Here is an 18,638-nt window from a genome sequence, read left to right as displayed (position 1 = left end):
TTAATCTTATATTTTTTAAATTATTGTTTTAATATTTATTAAAAATAGTTTGCATTATTAATTAGATGGAATTTTATAAAAAATATAATATATAATTATTTTATAGATATATTTTTAAATAAGTAATATTATTATATGATTTAAATTATTTTATATATAATTTTTTATAATTTACTTTATATAATTATATAAATAAAACTTATTTATATATTAATTAATATTTAATTTTGAAATTTATGTATTATTATAAATATTTGTATATTGAAATAATATCAATTATTTTTATAAAATAAAATATTAATAATAAAAATAATAATTTTAATAAAATAACATTTAAAATTAGAATGTTATAATTATAAATTAGTTTTAGAAATAAATTATATAGATATAAGTGGTATTGAATAATAATAATAATATTATTAGTCTCTATAAAATTTTAGTTAAGGAAAATAAGTTATATAATAATTTTAATATTTTTTTAATTAGATCTTGTGTGTAGAAATAAAGATTAGCATAAATACTGATTTAATATTATTGTATAATTTTCTATATAGATAAATATTATAAATATATGGTGAAATAAATACTAATTTTGTATTTATTAATAAAAATAATTAGTTAAATAATAAATATATAATCATATAGATAATAATTTTATAAAATTTAATTAAGAAAAATAAGTTATATAATATTTTAAATATTTTTTAATGTGTGTAGAAATAAAGATCAGTCTAAAATATAGATACTAATTTAATATTACTTTATAAAATTTTTAAAATAATGTTTGCATGCATAAAGTTTTAGTTAATATTATGGGTAGAAATAAATATTTATTTAAATATTTAAATATTATGTAATTACATGTATCTATATAATACTTATAATGTTTAATATTTAAAATAATAATTAATTATCTCACGGAATAAATTAATATTAAATATTTAAAAATTAATTTTAATGACTCTTAATTTATAAAAATTAAAAATTAAATTGAGTGGTTGTAAATATAAAAATCATACGGGAAAAGAAGTATTTTTTATGAGAATTGCTTTCATTCTTATTGATAATTCAAAATAAAGGAGATTCCTTCCTAAATTCAATCATCGTGAAACATTTAATTTAAAAAGGCTTCGTCCACCGAAAAAGTTTGGAAACTAATGTTTTGATTGGAAAAATGACTATTCAAGCACTCGTTCCAGTCAACCAAAATGAAAGTCCGGTTCTTACCTTAAGTTTAACTCTCGATTGCTTTCGGAGGGAGATTAAAACAAATCACAGGAATTTCAACACACATTTCATCTAACTAGTCTGTCTCTTAATAAATATGACTTGAATTAATTTCTTATTTAACCCAACAATATAGTTAATAATAATTTTGAGAAATTATAAAATTATGTGATAGAGTAATTGTTATATGTGTGATGCTAATGACGATTTAAGGTAGAAAATTTGTAATTATCAACTTGTTGAAGTAAGATTATGACTAAGTTAATGATTATGTTTGGTGTATAAATATGGTGATTAAGTTGGGTTATATACAAAATATCCAAATTATGAGTAGAATGTAGAAAATTTGAAGACTTATAAAAATGTGTATTAGGAAATAGATGTTATATAGTAATATAAAGTTAGTTGGTGCATATGCTTGAAATAAGAATAGAAGGATAATTACCATTTTTTCAAATAAAATTATCAAAATCTTCATTTCAGTTCACTTAATAATTTTGATATATATATATATATAAAAGGGGTTGAAATAACACTTCGATATTTTATGATATACACCTCTCTTTATTAAAGATTCTTTTTAATGTTATTTTTTATTTTTTTCAAGTATTCAGCTATATCATGTTAATTTATTTATGTTTTGATAATAAATATGAATATAATTTTTTTAATTAATTATAATATTTAAATATGTTTAGTCAATATTAAAATATCTATTTCATATAACTATACTTATTTTATTATTATTTTAAATTACACGTTTATTTATACAAATGATAATAACTTATAAATAATAGTTGTATACCGAGGTATTGTATACCATTACTATTTTTTTTATTAAGAAATAAAGGTCTTAAAGATACAATTTTCCTATGCAATTTTATTTTTAAACAATATATCTTATGCAAAGTTTATGTTAGATTATTTTTTATATTTTATAAAACATTATAATTGTGTAACTTTTAATTAATTATTTATTACATTTTATATTTTATTTAGTATATTTGTCCAAATTTAGTATTTAAGATTTTTTATCAATTTTTTTTTTCTATTTATCATAACTTTTTGTCTATGATCATGCAACACTTTAGCTGGTTATTTTTATTAATATAATATTTTGTGATGTGAAATAAAAATATAATCGAACTACATAGGTTTAATATGATTTTTTTAGTTAGAACCACACTAAATAGTTGTATAACCTATATCAACTTTTTATTAAAAGAAGGATGTTATAGGATTCTACTTATCCATTGGTCGAACCGATTTCTTACCTATCTAATTTTTCTTTTTTTATTCACTAATGTTTTTTCAAATATCCAAGTTCAGTTCAAGATAGTTCCAGCTTCTGTTCAAAAATTTATTTCTTAAATTAGGTCATCATAATTTTTCATTTTCATAATCTTACTTAATTAACTTCTTATCATTAAATTATACTCATTAAATCAAATTAATATTTTACTGATAAAAGTTTAATAAATAAATATTACAATACATTATAAAGGGGTATCAAAATATTTAAAAAATATAATAATAATATTTGGTTACCTAAAAATTTCAAAATACACGGAAGTCCATGTGTTTATTATTTTGGGCTTTGTTTTTATATTTAAATTGGACTGTTGAGAATTTTCTGCATGTTGGGCCAAATTCTGGAGACCGAACTACACAGATCACAATCCACGCGAGAAAAAAAAGGACAAGAAGAGAAATCACACCGCCGACTTCCTGGCGATAACGGCGACTGGTTTTCCCCTTTCAATCTGCTCCGGTGAGTTAGATCTACGAGTCTAGTTTTTCATTTTACCAAGTTACAAAATGCACGGATTTTGAAGAAATGCAATACTTTTCAACAACAAACCCTAAGACCTCAACTTTCTAGTTGTATCTTTACCATCACCCTCTGTCTATTGCTGCGGATTTCTTAATTCTTACGACTACTTGAGCTGCTTCTCATAGGTGTTACGTTATGAGATAGCATTTTCAGCATAATCATGTCCACAAAAGGTCCGAGGCCCAAGGCTGATCATGAAACAAGGGTTAAACGGCAAAAGGTAACATTTTTTCTCTCATTTAATCGTCCATTATGTTTTTCACTTGTTTAATGACTTGTATTTGATTTCTCCTCTAATTCTGGATAGCAAGGGTTACAAACTGGGAGAAACGATCACTTTCCTTTCCTTCTCTTTCTCTCTATTTCCTTTTTTTGGGTGAACGTGTTAGCTGGTTGAGTTCCCCGGTTGCATGTTACGACTGACTTGCTGCATGTTATTGTAGTAATATTAGTAATCAAGGTTTTCAGATGTAGGCAAAGCTAAAATAACCTTATAAGGGGAAAATGAGCAGACATCATGAATGTTGTTTCATTTAAAATTTAGATTGTTGAATCAAAGTGTAGATTGATGTTGGGTCTTTGTTTTATGAAGGGCTACACCTCAGATTACGAGTCTATCACCAATTTATGAACAGGACAATTGGTTTTAATATGTTTGATGGCATAAGTAGGAATCATGGCAGGTCTAGTCGACACGACAGAGCTGTCCATTCTGACCTGAGATGAAAACTGAAAGAAAAATTAGTTGATTTGTGGTTCTTAATCCAGAGTGAAAATTATTTCAGCTTCATATTAAAATTTGTATGTTATTGTCTTCGCTTTTGGATTAGGGCATGATAGGCTTGCATTCCATTTCTTGTGTTGGGATATCAAGCAGTGTATACTGGATTTGTTTATGCTGCGTTACTGTTTGGACTATATGTAACTACTTTTCCACTTCCTATAATCTTGATATTGAGACCTAGACTGCAGCTTCCTTCATTATTAAGTTGAATTGTTCTACAAATCTACATGAGTGTTAGCATTTCATTATTTCTCAGAGGTTCATAAGCTGTTTTTTTCACCAAGTTGTGTTCTGCATTACAAAGCAAAATTACTTTGATTTCTGTTTGCTGCTGCTGGAATTGATGGGTTGATCATGTTTAGCAAGCATATCGCATCTTGACAAAGTCCTTTGAAGTTTAAACCACATTTTCTCTTCAGCAGTTCAGCTTAATATTTTTACTTTGAAATTAGTTGTAATGCTCACTTTCACAACAGATTTCCATTTACTTGGTGTATGGAGTTTTTAATGTATTATATCAACAACAACATTTTTGTTAGATTTTCATTTATCATTTCTAATTTTGCAATGGAAAATGCTTTTACGTTGTTTAACTGTTTGTTGTTAAAGGAATGTACATGTTCTGATATTATTGTATCTAATTGATGTACTTTACTGATATAGGCCCTTGAAGCTTGCAAAGAACCTCGACGACCTAAAACACACTGGGATCATGTTTTGGAAGAGATGGTTTGGTTGTCAAAGGTGATACCATATATCTAGAGATTCTCAGGGAAATCAATGTGGCTTGCTATTACTTCTTTATGTTTATATAGTGAAGGAACTGTCTTTTCTTTTTAGTAAAAAATCTTGTCATAGCCAACAACTAGGCATATGAGGGATTTGTAATTTCTCTTCTAACCAAGAAAGATTCTGTTGTAGTGGCTATAGCATCCTTTTCTTAAATAATAGTTAATAACCAAATGTACTTTTTCCAGTTACTACCCTAAACTCAGATATGGGTTAGAGTCACTACCCAGTTGTACTTACTTGTCTAGTCATTATTTTCAGGACTTCGAGTCAGAGAGAAAATGGAAATTGGTTCAGGCAAAGAAGGTTGCTCTTAGAGCGAGCAGGGGAATGTTGGATCAAGCGACGCGTGGAGAGAAGAAAGCAAAGGTTTACTTTTCTGAACCTAGTTTATGAGAGCATTTGCAATATAAAAGCTGGGAATACCCTTCTACACTTTATCTGCCATTTTCAGGGTCTAACTTGTCCATTACTGAAAAAAAGAAATGTTTGTTACCATCGCAATGTTTAGGAGGAAGAGCAACGGCTAAGGAAAGTTGCACTTAATATTTCTAAGGATGTTAAGAAGTTTTGGACGAAAATCGAGAAGCTGGTAAGGATTTATAATGGCGTAGGCATGACCTTTCTTGTGTATCCATAATAGAGCCCTTCTTCATCTGATGTTGTTTCAGGTTCTTTACAAACACCAGCTAGCAGTTGATGAGAAAAAGAAAAAAACCCTAGACAAACAACTTGAGTTTCTTTTGGGCCAAACTGAAAGGTGCATCACCTTTTATTGAAAGAAATTTTGAAAAAAAATGATTAATCAAAAAATATTTTGTATGCTGATGTTATCCTTTCATGAGAGGGAGATTAATTTCTTGCTTTATGAAACTATAAAAATCAGGTATTCGACAATGCTAGCAGAAAACCTTGTGTATCCTCCATGTATAATTGGTAATCCACACTCTGATGCTCATGAACCGCAATCTAGTAGTCAACCTAAAATAGAAGACCACACTATCCATGGAAGGGATTCCATGGATAAAGTAAATCTTGGTAAGAATGAAATGTCATCAATGGTTTATCTCTTCTAAATTTTTATTGAAAAGTATATTTGTTGTGTTCATTATCTTCTTTCCACAGGATCTCAGGAAGATGATGTAAAGGTTGATGAGGATTTTCATGCACTATCTGAGGATGAAATCGTGAGTACATATTCTTTGAAATGACAGCCACTTTTTTTGCATGCTCATATATTTTATTTTCTCTTCAATTGAGTTTTTATTTACGGAATGTGTGGGTGTGATCCTTGTCAAACCTGAAAAGGAAGGTTATATGCACTCTGCCATATGTTTGTAGGATTGAAGATCTGCAGACCATATTGGTTACCTTCTCATGGTCCCCAACCTTAAAAGGAAGGTTTAGACAGTTTTCTTCTGCATAACTATTCACGAGTACAATAAGTACTTAATCAAATAGGATCCAAGGAAGTCCAAGCTTAATTGAGCTTGTTATGTTCTTTCTTGTTTGAGGTTTAGTGTTGGCAGGCCTATAGCTAAGTATATATTCATATTGGTATGACATGCAAACAATTTTATTATTTCTTACATTAATCTAGTGATCCTCTTGTATTTTTTTATGCTATGTCTTCATTCTGTAGTGTTGCCAAATCCTAACTAGATCAAGAATTCTCCTTTATACTTGTGCTCTATATCAGTTGTTAACTGAAGTCATTAAATCTGTGGAACACACGTTATATTGTTTTTATTATTCTGATCAAGTATGGGATTTTACTCTCATGATTGTATTTTTGTTTTCTTTAGGAAGATGATTGGCACACCCTTGAAGAGGATGAAGCTCTAATAACAGAGGAGGAAAGGAAAGAAGAGCTGGAGGCTTTGCAGAATGAAGTAGAAATGCCTCTTGAAGAGTTATTAAAGCGTTATAATGTGGAAGAAGGTAAATGTATTGGATTTGATCTACAAATTAGCATTTCCTATCATCATGAACTTTTCTTAATATTGTGTTAAAGCTTCTGTTGTTTATTATGTTCATAGGTTTTTTGGTTATATTTATCAAACATAATATAACCCTTAACAAGATATAGCCGTTTATTATGTTGCAAATTTTCATAGATACAGCGTATTTTTACCCTTATTGACTGGGTTTGTAACTTTTTCAGGTAGACGAGAGAGCGATATAGCTGTTGATAACCTTGAAGCTGGACCAACTATATTGGCTAATGATAATGGAAAGAGTAAGTTATTTTCTTTATAATCTTGATTGTTTGGTTATATTTATCAAACACAATAACACTTAACAATATATGCAGATTTTCATAGATACAGCTTATTTTTACCCTTATTGACTGGGTTTGCAACTTTTTTCAGGTAGAAGAGAGAGCGATATAGCTGTTGATAACGTTGAAGCTGGACCAACTATATTGGCTAGTGTTAATGGAAAGAGTAAGTTACTTTCATTACAATATCTTGATTGTTTGCCTTTGAGATGATGCTGAACAACCATGCAGAAAAAAATGAGTCCGATACCCTCCAAGATATTGATGGCGTTGAAAGTTCTGACGTCTTTGGTTGTTGTGTAAGTTGTATGTGTTTGCATTAACCACCTCACTTGTTCGAGCTAGTGCTGCTAGATAACCACAAGTTCTTTCTTTCTCTCAGGGAAATAGTAATGGTATCTTACCTACATCAAAAATAAAGTTCAGTAAATTAGGGAGCACCTCCAAGGATTCACAAAAGTCAAAAAAGATTCGTGGTCTATATGACTTTCACGATGAACAGGTTTGTTTGTATTCAGTCACTTTTTGTTTGTTTCCTTCCGTATACTAGTGTTATGAGAAATAACAGTATTAGTAAAACCATCTCTCTATGAACTTATTGAGACGTTTCTTGTGGATTAAGATTATTCTTACTGTTGTTGGTGTCCTTTCTACGCTTATAGGTATCTGAATGTCCCTTAAATCCTAAGTTCTTAACAAATGACTGAATATCCTTGACTCTTACTGTTGTATGTTTACCCACTTTCATTTTCCCTGTCTAGTAGCTATAAAATTATTAAATATCATTCATCATGTTCATTGAGCTTTGCATAGTGACAAAGATTATGGAATGCAGAACTTAGAGGGATGACATGAATGTACACTAGTCAATCATTCATTTATCCTTGAGGGGTTCCATTATTGTGATACTTGTGTCTTGAGGGGTTCCATTATTGTGATACTTGTGTCTTGAGGGGCAACTTGTATTAAAACTTAGTACTTGATATGTAATTTCACTTATTTTGAGTAAATGAGATGCTGATATGAGAGATATTGATTATCTTTGTTTTAGCTCTAAGTAAGAAAATTAACTTATGGAGAGCATTTTAGGAATCAATATGTTGTTGGACTGCCTCAGAATTTAAACATTTACACTTATAGTTAACATATATGGTAGAATACAAAAAAAACATAATACAATAGAAGATCTGTTGATTTAGATAATGGCTAGTCTATTGGTGTGATTCAGTGTTAATGTAATTAAATGAACTAACTTTCGTAGCTTGATAATGCTGTCTTAACTTGTAATATTGTAGGAGGATGATGATTTCGTTCTCGGTGCTATAGAAGACAAGGTATGCATTCCTTTTATTATAAGCTTGCACAAAAAAGTGATTTCTGTATCTGTTTAGTTTCTTCTGATTTGGTGTAGAGTTTTATGAGGGTTGTTTTCCTTTGAATGGTCAACTAGCAGTTGTGGCGTTGAGGATGTGATATGACATGAAAAGCGTTTGTATTTTCTGAAGTTGCTTTCATATTTTTCTTTATTTACCCTTCCTTAGTCTGGGTTTGAAATAAAGTCGTAAGTTTATTTTTATTGGTGTTTTGATACATGTGAGATAAACCCAATGAATACGGAAACCTTGGTGATATGAAAACTCATGCTAAACCCAATTTTGTTCTTTTTGGTAAATTGATGCTTTATTCAATCCAGCTATTCAGTTAATCAGTCTATTCTGTCATGTTTATCTTCAGGATGATGAGACAACTCTTTCGGAGGAAGAACATCAGGAAAAGAATGAAGCAGTTAATCCTGTTGATGAAGTAAGCAACTGTTCTTCTTTGTTTCCAGATTAAAAGGCACATTCCAAACTAATGTAGAATTGATTGTTAGGCTCCTTCCGGCTTTATATCTTTGTTTTAGAAGTATTCATATAGCAACTCTAAGTTGAGCTACTATTTTCAGATTTCTTTACTTCAGCTGGAAAGTGAAATTCCTTTGGAAGACTTGCTTGCAAGGTATAGAGAGGTATGTTGTGTTGTACTTCCATTTAGTAATCTGATATTCCCCTTTTTGTTCTGACTTCTGTTTTTGGTATATATCAGGAGTCTGCAATGGATGAAGATTCTGAGCACTCCTCATTATATGATTCATCTTCTGAAGACTTACTGGATCCCCCGTTGGAGACTGGCATAGAACAAGTAGATCAATGTTCCGTCCATGATTCACCAGATGAACATGGCAAACTTGAAATTGTTCTTGCTTCTACTGACCAGGAAGAAGTGGAAACAGATTTAGTAGGAGAAAAAATGGAAAACGAGAATATGATTGCTGATGCAGCAGCTGCTGCAAGATCTGCTCAACCAACTGGCAATACATTCTCAACAACTAAAGTGCGTACAAAACTGCCTTTTTTTCTGAAGTACCCTCTTCGTGAATATCAACATATTGGATTGGACTGGCTTGTTACGATGTATATGAAACGACTGAATGGAATTTTAGCTGATGAAATGGGCTTGGGTAAGACAATTATGACAATTGCTTTGCTTGCGCACCTTGCTTGTGAAAAGGGTATATGGGGCCCACATCTCATTGTTGTTCCTACAAGTGTCATGCTGAACTGGGAAACAGAATTTCTCAAGTGGTGTCCTGCTTTTAAAATATTAACGTACTTTGGAAGTGCCAAAGAACGGAAATTCAAAAGGCAAGGTTGGATGAAGCTGAACTCTTTCCACGTGTGCATAACAACATACAGGCTAGTTATACAGGACTCGAAGATTTTCAAGCGGAAAAAATGGAAATATTTGATTTTGGATGAAGCTCATCTGATTAAGAACTGGAAGTCACAAAGATGGCAAACCCTTCTTAATTTCAACTCCAAGCGGCGAATTCTCTTGACTGGTACGCCATTGCAAAACGATCTTATGGAGCTCTGGTCTCTGATGCATTTTTTGATGCCACACGTTTTCCAGTCTCATCAAGAGTTTAAGGACTGGTTCTGTAATCCAATATCTGGAATGGTAGAGGGACAAGAAAAAATAAACAAGGAAGTTATTGACCGTTTGCATAATGTCCTCCGTCCATTTATTCTCCGTCGTATGAAAAGAGATGTGGAGAAACAACTTCCTATGAAAATTGAGCATGTTATAAATTGTAGATTGTCAAGGCGGCAGCGCAATCTATATGAAGACTTTATTGCTAGTTCTGAGACGCAGGCTACTTTAGCAAGTGCTAATTTTTTTGGGATGATTAGTGTTATAATGCAGCTCCGCAAAGTTTGTAATCATCCCGATCTTTTCGAAGGTCGACCAATTGTTAGTTCTTTCGATATGGATGGCATTAACATGCAACTAAGTTCTTTGGTGTGTTCAGTTCTTACTCCTAAACCACTCTCTGAGGTTGATCTTCAGGGCTTTGGATTTTTATTTACTCATCTAGATTTTAGCATGACTTCTTGGGAGAGTGGTGAAGTTCAATCCATTGCTACCCCTTCTAGCTTAATCGAGGGTCGTGCAGGTCACGATATTCTCGAAGAGCTCAAGCCTTTGTACAAGAATTCAAAATCTTTCAGAACTAACATTTTTGAGGAGATTCAAAAGGCAATTTTAGAAGAGAGACTTAGAGAAGCAAAGGAACGTGCAGCATCTGTTGCATGGTGGAATTCCTTAAGGTGTAAGAGGAAGCCAATATACTCAACATCCTTACGAGATCTTGTCATGATTGGGCATCCTATTTCTGGCGTTCAACATGAGAGAAGCTACATGAACTCCTCAATGTTTGCAAATGCTGTTCTATCACCAGTTGAACGTATGCAGTCAATGATTGATCAAGTTGAATCATTTATGTTTGCAATTCCAGCTGCACGTGCCTCAACACCTCATTGCTGGTGCAGCAAGAGTGGTAGTAGTTCAGCATTTCTTTCCCCGACTTTCAAAGAGAGGTGTACAAGATTTTTTTCGCCCCTTTTAACTCCATTTCGCCCTGCAATTGTTAGGAGACAGTTATATTTTCCAGACCGTCGGCTTATACAGTTTGATTGCGGTAAGCTGCAAGAACTAGCTGTTCTACTCAGAAGATTGAAATCAGAAGGTCATCGAGCGCTAATATTTACTCAGATGACAAAGATGCTCGACATTTTGGAGGCTTTTATAAATTTGTATGGTTATACATATATGCGCTTAGATGGTTCAACCCAGCCCGAAGAGAGGCAGACGTTGATGCAGCGGTTTAATACAAATCCTAAGTATTTCCTTTTTATACTTTCAACCCGCAGTGGTGGTGTTGGTATTAACTTGGTTGGGGCAGATACAGTTATCTTTTATGATAGTGATTGGAATCCTGCAATGGATCAACAAGCTCAAGATCGTTGCCACCGAATAGGTCAGACACGTGAAGTACATATTTATCGATTAATTAGTCAAAGCACTATAGAAGAGAATATTTTAAAGAAGGCCAATCAAAAACGCGCTTTAGATGATTTGGTTATTCAGAGTGGAAGCTACAATACTGAATTTTTCAAGAAACTGGATCCCATGGAATTGTTTAGTGGTCATCGAACAGTTAAGAGCATGCAAAAGGAGAAGAAGGACAATGATGGATCTGAAATTCCTGTGTCTCACGATGATTTAGAAGCTGCTTTAATGAATGCAGAAGACGAAGCAGATTACATGGCACTAAAGAAAGTTGAACAAGAAGAGGCTGTGGATAACCAGGAGTTTACTGAGGAGGCTATAGGAAAGTTGGAGGATGATGAGTTGATAAATGAGGATGAAACAAAGGCAGAAGAGGCTATTGATCTAGATGGTTTGCTTACAGCTTCATACAAAGATAATGAGGAAAATAGAGAAAACAATCTTAGAGAAGAGAGAGCTCTCACTTTGGTTGTAAAGGATGATGATGCTGATATGCTGGCTGATGTTAAAGAAATGGCTGCAGCTGCAGCAACAGCAGAGCAGGCAATTTTATCGTTAGAGAGTCAGTTGCGGCCTATTGATCGTTACGCTGTACGTTTTCTTGAGTTATGGGACCCTATCATAAACAAAGAGGCAATAGAATCTGAAATTAGATTTGAAGAGAGAGAATGGGAGCTTGATCGCCTTGATAGGTTAAAAGAAGAGATGGAAGCTGAGATTGACGACGAGGAACAACCACTTGTTTATGAAAGTAAGTAATTTGATTTCAGGATCTTGTTTTAGATGATGCACTCACTATTATCTCAACTTTGGAAACAATTACAGAATGAGTTTATAGTCTTCACAGCTTAACATAGCATAAATGCTGCTTGACTTGACAAATTTTTATTAACATATGAACTTCATCTATCAGAATGGGATGCAGAATTTGCCACCAAGGCATACAGACAACAGGTTGAGATATTGACACAAAATCAGGTCAGTGAAATCATCTTGTAGTGTTGTTTCTCAATGTTTCATGTAACTTGCTAAATTGCATTCCACTTTATCTGAATAGTTGTTGGAAGATCTTGAAAATGAAGCTAAAGAGAAGGAACGCATGGAAAATGAAGATTCTGATTCTAAAAAGTAAGTCAATGCTTCTAATCTAACTTCTGGCATTATGTCTTGGGACTTCCATGATATTTCAACTATTGATGTTCATTTTCCCCTCAACATTCTTTAAGAAAGTGAAAGTTGTAATGTGGCACTTCAGGTTTTTTATGTACAATGCTTGAGTTGATTTGTGCTATGACTTTATTTATTTTTTGCTAAGTTGTGCTACGACTTTATTTTTTTTTTGCCAGGTTGTTCTAAGACTTAGCTAACCAATAATAAGTCTGTCTCGTTTCCTTGGAAATACATTATAATATAAAGTTATCAATCTTCCTTTTTCTTTTTAAATTTATATTCCTTTGAGGGTTCATTTTGGACAAAAAGAATTATTCATACGTCTTAATACGTTGTCGTTTAAGCACAACAAAAATATATATACAAATTGCAAACAAAAACGATACTATCTGGTCCTTCAAAAGATAAACTTAAAGAGTCCGAAAATACAAAATCAAAGAAATTGATAGTGTGAGTTAGCTGCAATAGCACAAAAGAAGGAAGAGAGGTCACAATATGAACATCAAACAACCATTCACAGTCCATACAAACCTTAAATAATCTAATGTCCAATCATAACAAACCATAGATGAGCCAATTTTACCTGTTAAACCACAGGGAATCTTATTTCTTGAAGCAATATAAGCTTCATATCTTGTTTAGTATGGGATTTTAAATGTAGTGTGGGAAGATAATGACATCAATAACATCTTTAGGAAATGAGCAACATGAACTGCGCAGGTTGAATAATTAAACAGATTCTTTGTGATGTTAGAATGTTGCATTACTGAAAGCCTTTGTTGATTCTGTTCTATTGGCAGGAATGTTCCCATGACAATTTCAAAACCCAAGTCAAGAAAGAGGCCTAGAAAACCAAAATTTAAATCTCTGAAGAAAAGTACTCTAGTTCATGAGATCCAAGCTGTGAAGGATGAGCTTCCACAAGACACATCTATGGATACCATATCTACGGATGATGATGTTGCTGATGTAACCTCTTATGATGGCGTGGCTTCACCAGAAATTATATCGCCAAATTCAAATATGGAGAAGAAACGTAAAATAGGTACTTGTGGTGATGCACAACCGAGTTCAAGTAAGTCCAAGAAACTCAAGAAAACTCCTGAAATTTGTTCCCTTGCATCAGATACTGAACCGGTTTTAAAACAACTTGATAAACCAAAAAATGCCAAATCCTGTGAGAGTGCTATTGATGTTGATCAAAAGCCAACAGCAAGCAAGAGCAGAATGGGAGGAAAGGTCTCCATAACGTTCATGCCTGTAAAGCGTGTCTGGATAATTAGGCAAGAAAAATTGAAACGGAAAAACATTTGGTCCAGAGATTGCTTCCCATCCCCGGATCTCTGGATGCCCCAAGAGGATTCTGTACTGTGTTCCATTGTTGATGAATACGGTCCTCAGTGGTGTTTAGCAAGTGAAATTTTGTATGGAATGACAGCTGGAGGATTTTATAGGGGAAGATTTCGCCATCCTGTTCACTGTTGTGAGAGATTTAGAGAACTCGTTCAACGCCATATCTTGTCTGTGGCTGACAATGTGAACAATGAGAAATCTGGTAATACAGGCCCTGCGAAATCAATTCTTAGAGTTACAGAGGTAAGGTTTATCAATTGTAGCCGTTAATCCTTAATAAACATGTGAACATTGAGACAATTATAAGTGTTGAATACTGGATACTGAATTTTAAGTGCCAAATCAATTAAATGTATGAAAAAATAAAGGCTGAAAAAACAAAATGAAAATATCTGAATTTAAAAGTACATGATCGGTAAGTTGATTTGATAAAATGTGGAACTAATGATGGAAAAACATAAAAGATTATTTTACCCTTGTAATAACGTAATTGGATTTATTTATGGGGTTTAAGTCGTTGTTTATACACTCTTACTACATTACTGAGTTAAGTTACGACTTTATCGAATTAAACTAGACTATGTAGCTTGACTTTTTAGCTTAATTTGAGCTGAATCTAAATAGTTAAGTGATTTTAGAGAATAATTATTCAAATGAGAACTTAACTATTTTGATTAAGCGATCAACTGTTTATCAAACACTGTCAAAGTTTCCTGTACTTCCCTCACATCGAAGGTATTAAATGCTCTTACTGTTCTTGACAAAATAGTAACAAAGCATGTTGTATGATACTTACTAGATCACTTATCTTGGCATAGTCAGCCAAAATAGCAACCTTCAATGGCTCCATGGGGCTTGTTCATTTCCTTTTTTCATAGAAAAGATGCTTTGGATGGTTTCTCATTGACTTGTTTGTGGTTGAGTAATGTGAATTTTCATACTGGAGTTGCACATTAGGACCCTGATACTTAAAGTCTCTTTCGGAGGCATTTTATTTATTTTCGGCATTGTGTAAGTTTTTCTGAGATTAAAATGCTTCTTAATGCTAGGACAATGCGCGGATACTGTCAGATATCACCACTGAGTTGCCGGATAATGAACCACTCCTTCAGAAGCATTTCCTTGCAGTTCTTTCATCTGTATGGAAGAGCAAATATCATCGACATTCATCATCTCATAGAAATGGCTTTTATACTGGTGGAAGGCATGGTTTCCAAATTGATCTGAATCACGGAAGAGAGCATATTGAATCGATGAAGTTCACTGATCTAAAACATAGCAGTAGGTTAGTTGCTGCTGCTTTAGATGGGGCTAATAGTAGGCATGGAGATGGCGATATTTTGAATAGGACTGAGGAATCTACTACTTGTGTTGATCAGTTGGAGCTCACGTTGGAAATGCAGGAAGAACAAGATGAATCGACAAGTCTCTTACCTTCCATGGTACATGTTCTTATACGTGGCCCAGAGTCATCTCCATCGAGTATTCTTTTGGAAGCAACCAAGAACATCAAATCATCACATAATTCTGCTGAGAACCAATTTAGGTATATGATTTTATCATTGAGAATGATGATTTTCTTTGATTGATTTTCTACGGTGTTAATGACTGTGTTCTGATTGACAGTAAATTAATAAGTAGAAATGAGAAATTTGCACAGTATGGGATTATTTTGATCCTTTTAATTTTTTTTCCCTTTTCTTGTAATGAGCACACCTAACATTCACAAACCTTTCTAATATAAAGTTGACCCATTTGAACAAAGAGAAAAGCTGTTGAACAATAGAACAAGATGCAACACTACTTTGACTTCCATCAATTGGACTGTTATCTAGAATGACTCCTTTAAATATTTCCCACTATGTTAATTTATGTAAACAACCCAGATACTATTTCTTTCGAGTCATATATGGCACTACTGTTAAGTTTCTTCATTTTATGTGCAAATTTCCATTCACCCTTGTCCAATTTTATGCAACACCTATGCCAATCTTATATTTAATCACACCAATAACTTTTCAATGCACATTTATTGCACTTTACATCTACTTTTTCAACAAAAAGCAATGCAGTCTTCTGGCCAACTATATATCACTGGCTCACTCCTCAAATTCCCTATAATAATATTTGTATCCAGTGAAATGGTGGTACGAGTATGGATTGAACAGTTACACAATTGTTCAATCATATATAATGGGATTATTTTCTAGAAGAAGCATTATTTAAGTTTTGTTGTTTCAACTTATTATTAGTTTCCTTTCCTAAGATTTTGTTAGAGTGATTACATCATATGCATCTTATTGCTTTGATTTCTCATACTTCAATTTATTTATGTACGCTATATGTAACAGAAAGCTTGGTAACAGATGTATCATGTTGAGACAACCTATATTTTTTCATACTTCTTTGCTTGAACTCTATAAATTTATTTGATAGACAGTAAACTAACTTTTCTCCCATCCTTGTAGGCATGTACCGTTCATAACATTGGAAGGGGGCGTATGTTCTAATTCTATCTTCTCAGCATCCCAAACAGGCGATTTGAAGCATCGAACGCCCTTAAAATCCCCATTAGGCAAGCCTTCCAAATCCAAATTGAGAAAAGCGTTGGACCTTATTGATTCACCGTCAGTAGTGCCCCCAGACATTCATCATGAGAGATTTGATCGGATGCCCCCTCTCGACCCATTTGTAGAAATGCATGACATTGACGCTCTATATATTAATAACTACTTTTATGACCAGGATGATGTCAGTGTGAGTTTATTAGATGGAACTGATTGGATTCAACAGTCCTATGACCCGGGCTTCATCACTGGACTAGAGGATTATTCATCGTTACCTGAATTCGCGGATATTGGGTGATAAGTTCAGATTGGGAGTCCAAACGCACTTTCACTGTCCTGACGGTGTCGAGTGGATTTCAAAGCATCAAGAAATGAGGGAGGGTTCAGGACTGAACTTTGCCTGTGCTCTCGGAATTTCAGGGGGGGTTGGGGGATACAAAAATCAGCTGTTTTAACTTGCCTTGTTTCGGCACAAAGAAGGAAATGGAGAGAACAAAATACATGAAATCCCTATTAAAGCTTTGTCATTAAATTGCTTTAAAGGAAAATGGGTATAACTTTTTAGGATTTAGAAACTGATTCAATCTTTATTTTTATACCCCCATCTCCTTCGTATATAAGATGGGAACATAAAAAAAGTGCCGAAACTAAACTCTTCTCGATGCTAGAATGTTTTTGCACATTCAAAGGTTGAGTTATGATGGGATGGAATCATAGTAGTAATGAAATTGTTTCCATAGTTTTTATTTATTTCTTTACTATTTCTTAAATTCTATTGCCAATTATTCATTTTTTAGCAAGTGGGATAAGAACATGGAAAACTAGATAGAAGAGACCCTGATTGAAATTAGGCCCATGACTTAAGCTGGCATTGTCTTTCCTTATACTTTTGCTAGTATGAGGTGATAGATACTCTTCTTTGTAGGATGGCTGTAATGGTGTTGCTGAGAATTTATTTTATTGAAATTTCTATTGCAGTTTTAAGAGTTGGAAATAGGTTTTGGTTTGTTGACCACATACAAGCTGGGATTAATTAGCTTTCCAGTCAAATTGTGCCTTCCACTGGATCCATTGCCACAATTCATTTCGTGATATAAGATTAGGTTTTATAGTTTAACATCAAATTATGTTAATAGTGTAAATATGGAAGTGTGAAAGAATATTGTAACCTCACATTAATTTTGGAATCTTTCATTAGTAAGAAGTTCTTAAGATCCATGTTTATTAAGCATTATTCGTTGATGTTTCAATATTGTAATCTTTTTTAGGAGCCTTCATTTTCTATATTTGGAGAGGAGTGACATCCCACTTCATTGAAGGTGCTTTCAGTGAGAAAAAAACTTAAACCTTAAGACTCTTACTATTGATCTATCTTGGATGTAGTACGCTTCACTTTGACAAGTGTTAAGTGGTGGTATTGTTCATGTGAAAATCTAATTTGATTGATTTATAGACAAGGTTTGTGGCAGATTATAAATAACTTGGCAAGTCAAGTTGTTAAACCATTGTTTTCCTATGATGACTTTTAGTAATGTTGGTGATATGAGGCAAAATAGGAGATTTAGTTCAAGGAGGGAAGCAAATTTAATGCTTATGTTGAATGATGGTTAGTTGATTGATCTCATAAAGGATGCAAGCTTACTAAAGATTCAATTATAGAGGGTAGGGTAGAATGGTAAAAGAAGGCTTGAAATGGTTGTTGCAAATGCTGTTTGGTGGCTGTAATTTTGCCTGCAAAATCATTTCAAAACTAATAAATAAAGTTTTTTAGTCCAGGTGTTTTATTTCTTGGAGGATATCTCATTGCAATGACTCTTACTTCAATCAAATAATCAAAGTGATTTATATGAGCTATCTTGATTAGGTGCTCTAAGATAATATTATTTTGGATCATGAAGTGACAGGAAGAAAGGTGATTTGGTTCTTAAATTGGACTTGAACAAATTTATGATCAAGTTGAATGTGATTGTCCAAAATTTGCTCAAATTTAGTTTGTGAATCTTATAATATACTTATGTTTCTCTCAAGTACAATATAGTTTGGTTATCAATTATGCTTTCTAAGTATATATATCGGTTTGGCATCATCTTCTCATTTATCCTCATCAATCTATTGAAAGAGTTAGATTGTCTAGAAATTGAGAAAATGCTAGGCATTCTTTTATGCCCAATCTGATGAAATCATTTGACAAGGTAATGGAAAACTTAGTTAAGTCAGCAGTAAATGTGGAGAATGGCTTAA

General features: G+C 32.8%; 1 protein-coding gene across 1 annotated transcript; it reads left to right on the top strand.

The window, feature by feature from the left end:
- The first annotated feature begins 2,876 nt into the window (after positions 1 to 2,876).
- LOC124914203 (protein PHOTOPERIOD-INDEPENDENT EARLY FLOWERING 1) lies at positions 2,877 to 17,147 on the top strand. Its single transcript, XM_047454702.1, has 22 exons — positions 2,877 to 2,998; positions 3,187 to 3,281; positions 4,509 to 4,589; positions 4,896 to 5,003; positions 5,146 to 5,226; positions 5,306 to 5,394; positions 5,521 to 5,672; positions 5,760 to 5,821; positions 6,440 to 6,575; positions 6,799 to 6,873; positions 7,007 to 7,081; positions 7,147 to 7,214; positions 7,298 to 7,417; positions 8,211 to 8,249; positions 8,650 to 8,718; positions 8,861 to 8,923; positions 9,001 to 12,058; positions 12,221 to 12,285; positions 12,365 to 12,435; positions 13,278 to 14,073; positions 14,880 to 15,376; positions 16,299 to 17,147. The coding sequence occupies exons 2-22, from the start codon at positions 3,222 to 3,224 to the stop codon at positions 16,693 to 16,695; spliced, it is 6,162 nt and encodes a 2,053-aa protein (XP_047310658.1). The 5' UTR covers positions 2,877 to 2,998; positions 3,187 to 3,221; the 3' UTR covers positions 16,696 to 17,147.
- The last annotated feature ends 1,491 nt before the right edge of the window (positions 17,148 to 18,638 follow it).

Source organism: Impatiens glandulifera, chromosome 9 (assembly GCF_907164915.1).
Source record: "Impatiens glandulifera chromosome 9, dImpGla2.1, whole genome shotgun sequence".
Taxonomy (NCBI): Eukaryota; Viridiplantae; Streptophyta; class Magnoliopsida; order Ericales; family Balsaminaceae; genus Impatiens; species Impatiens glandulifera.
The sequence above is the reverse complement of the archived record's forward strand: the minus strand, read 5'-3'. Positions and strand labels throughout refer to the sequence as shown.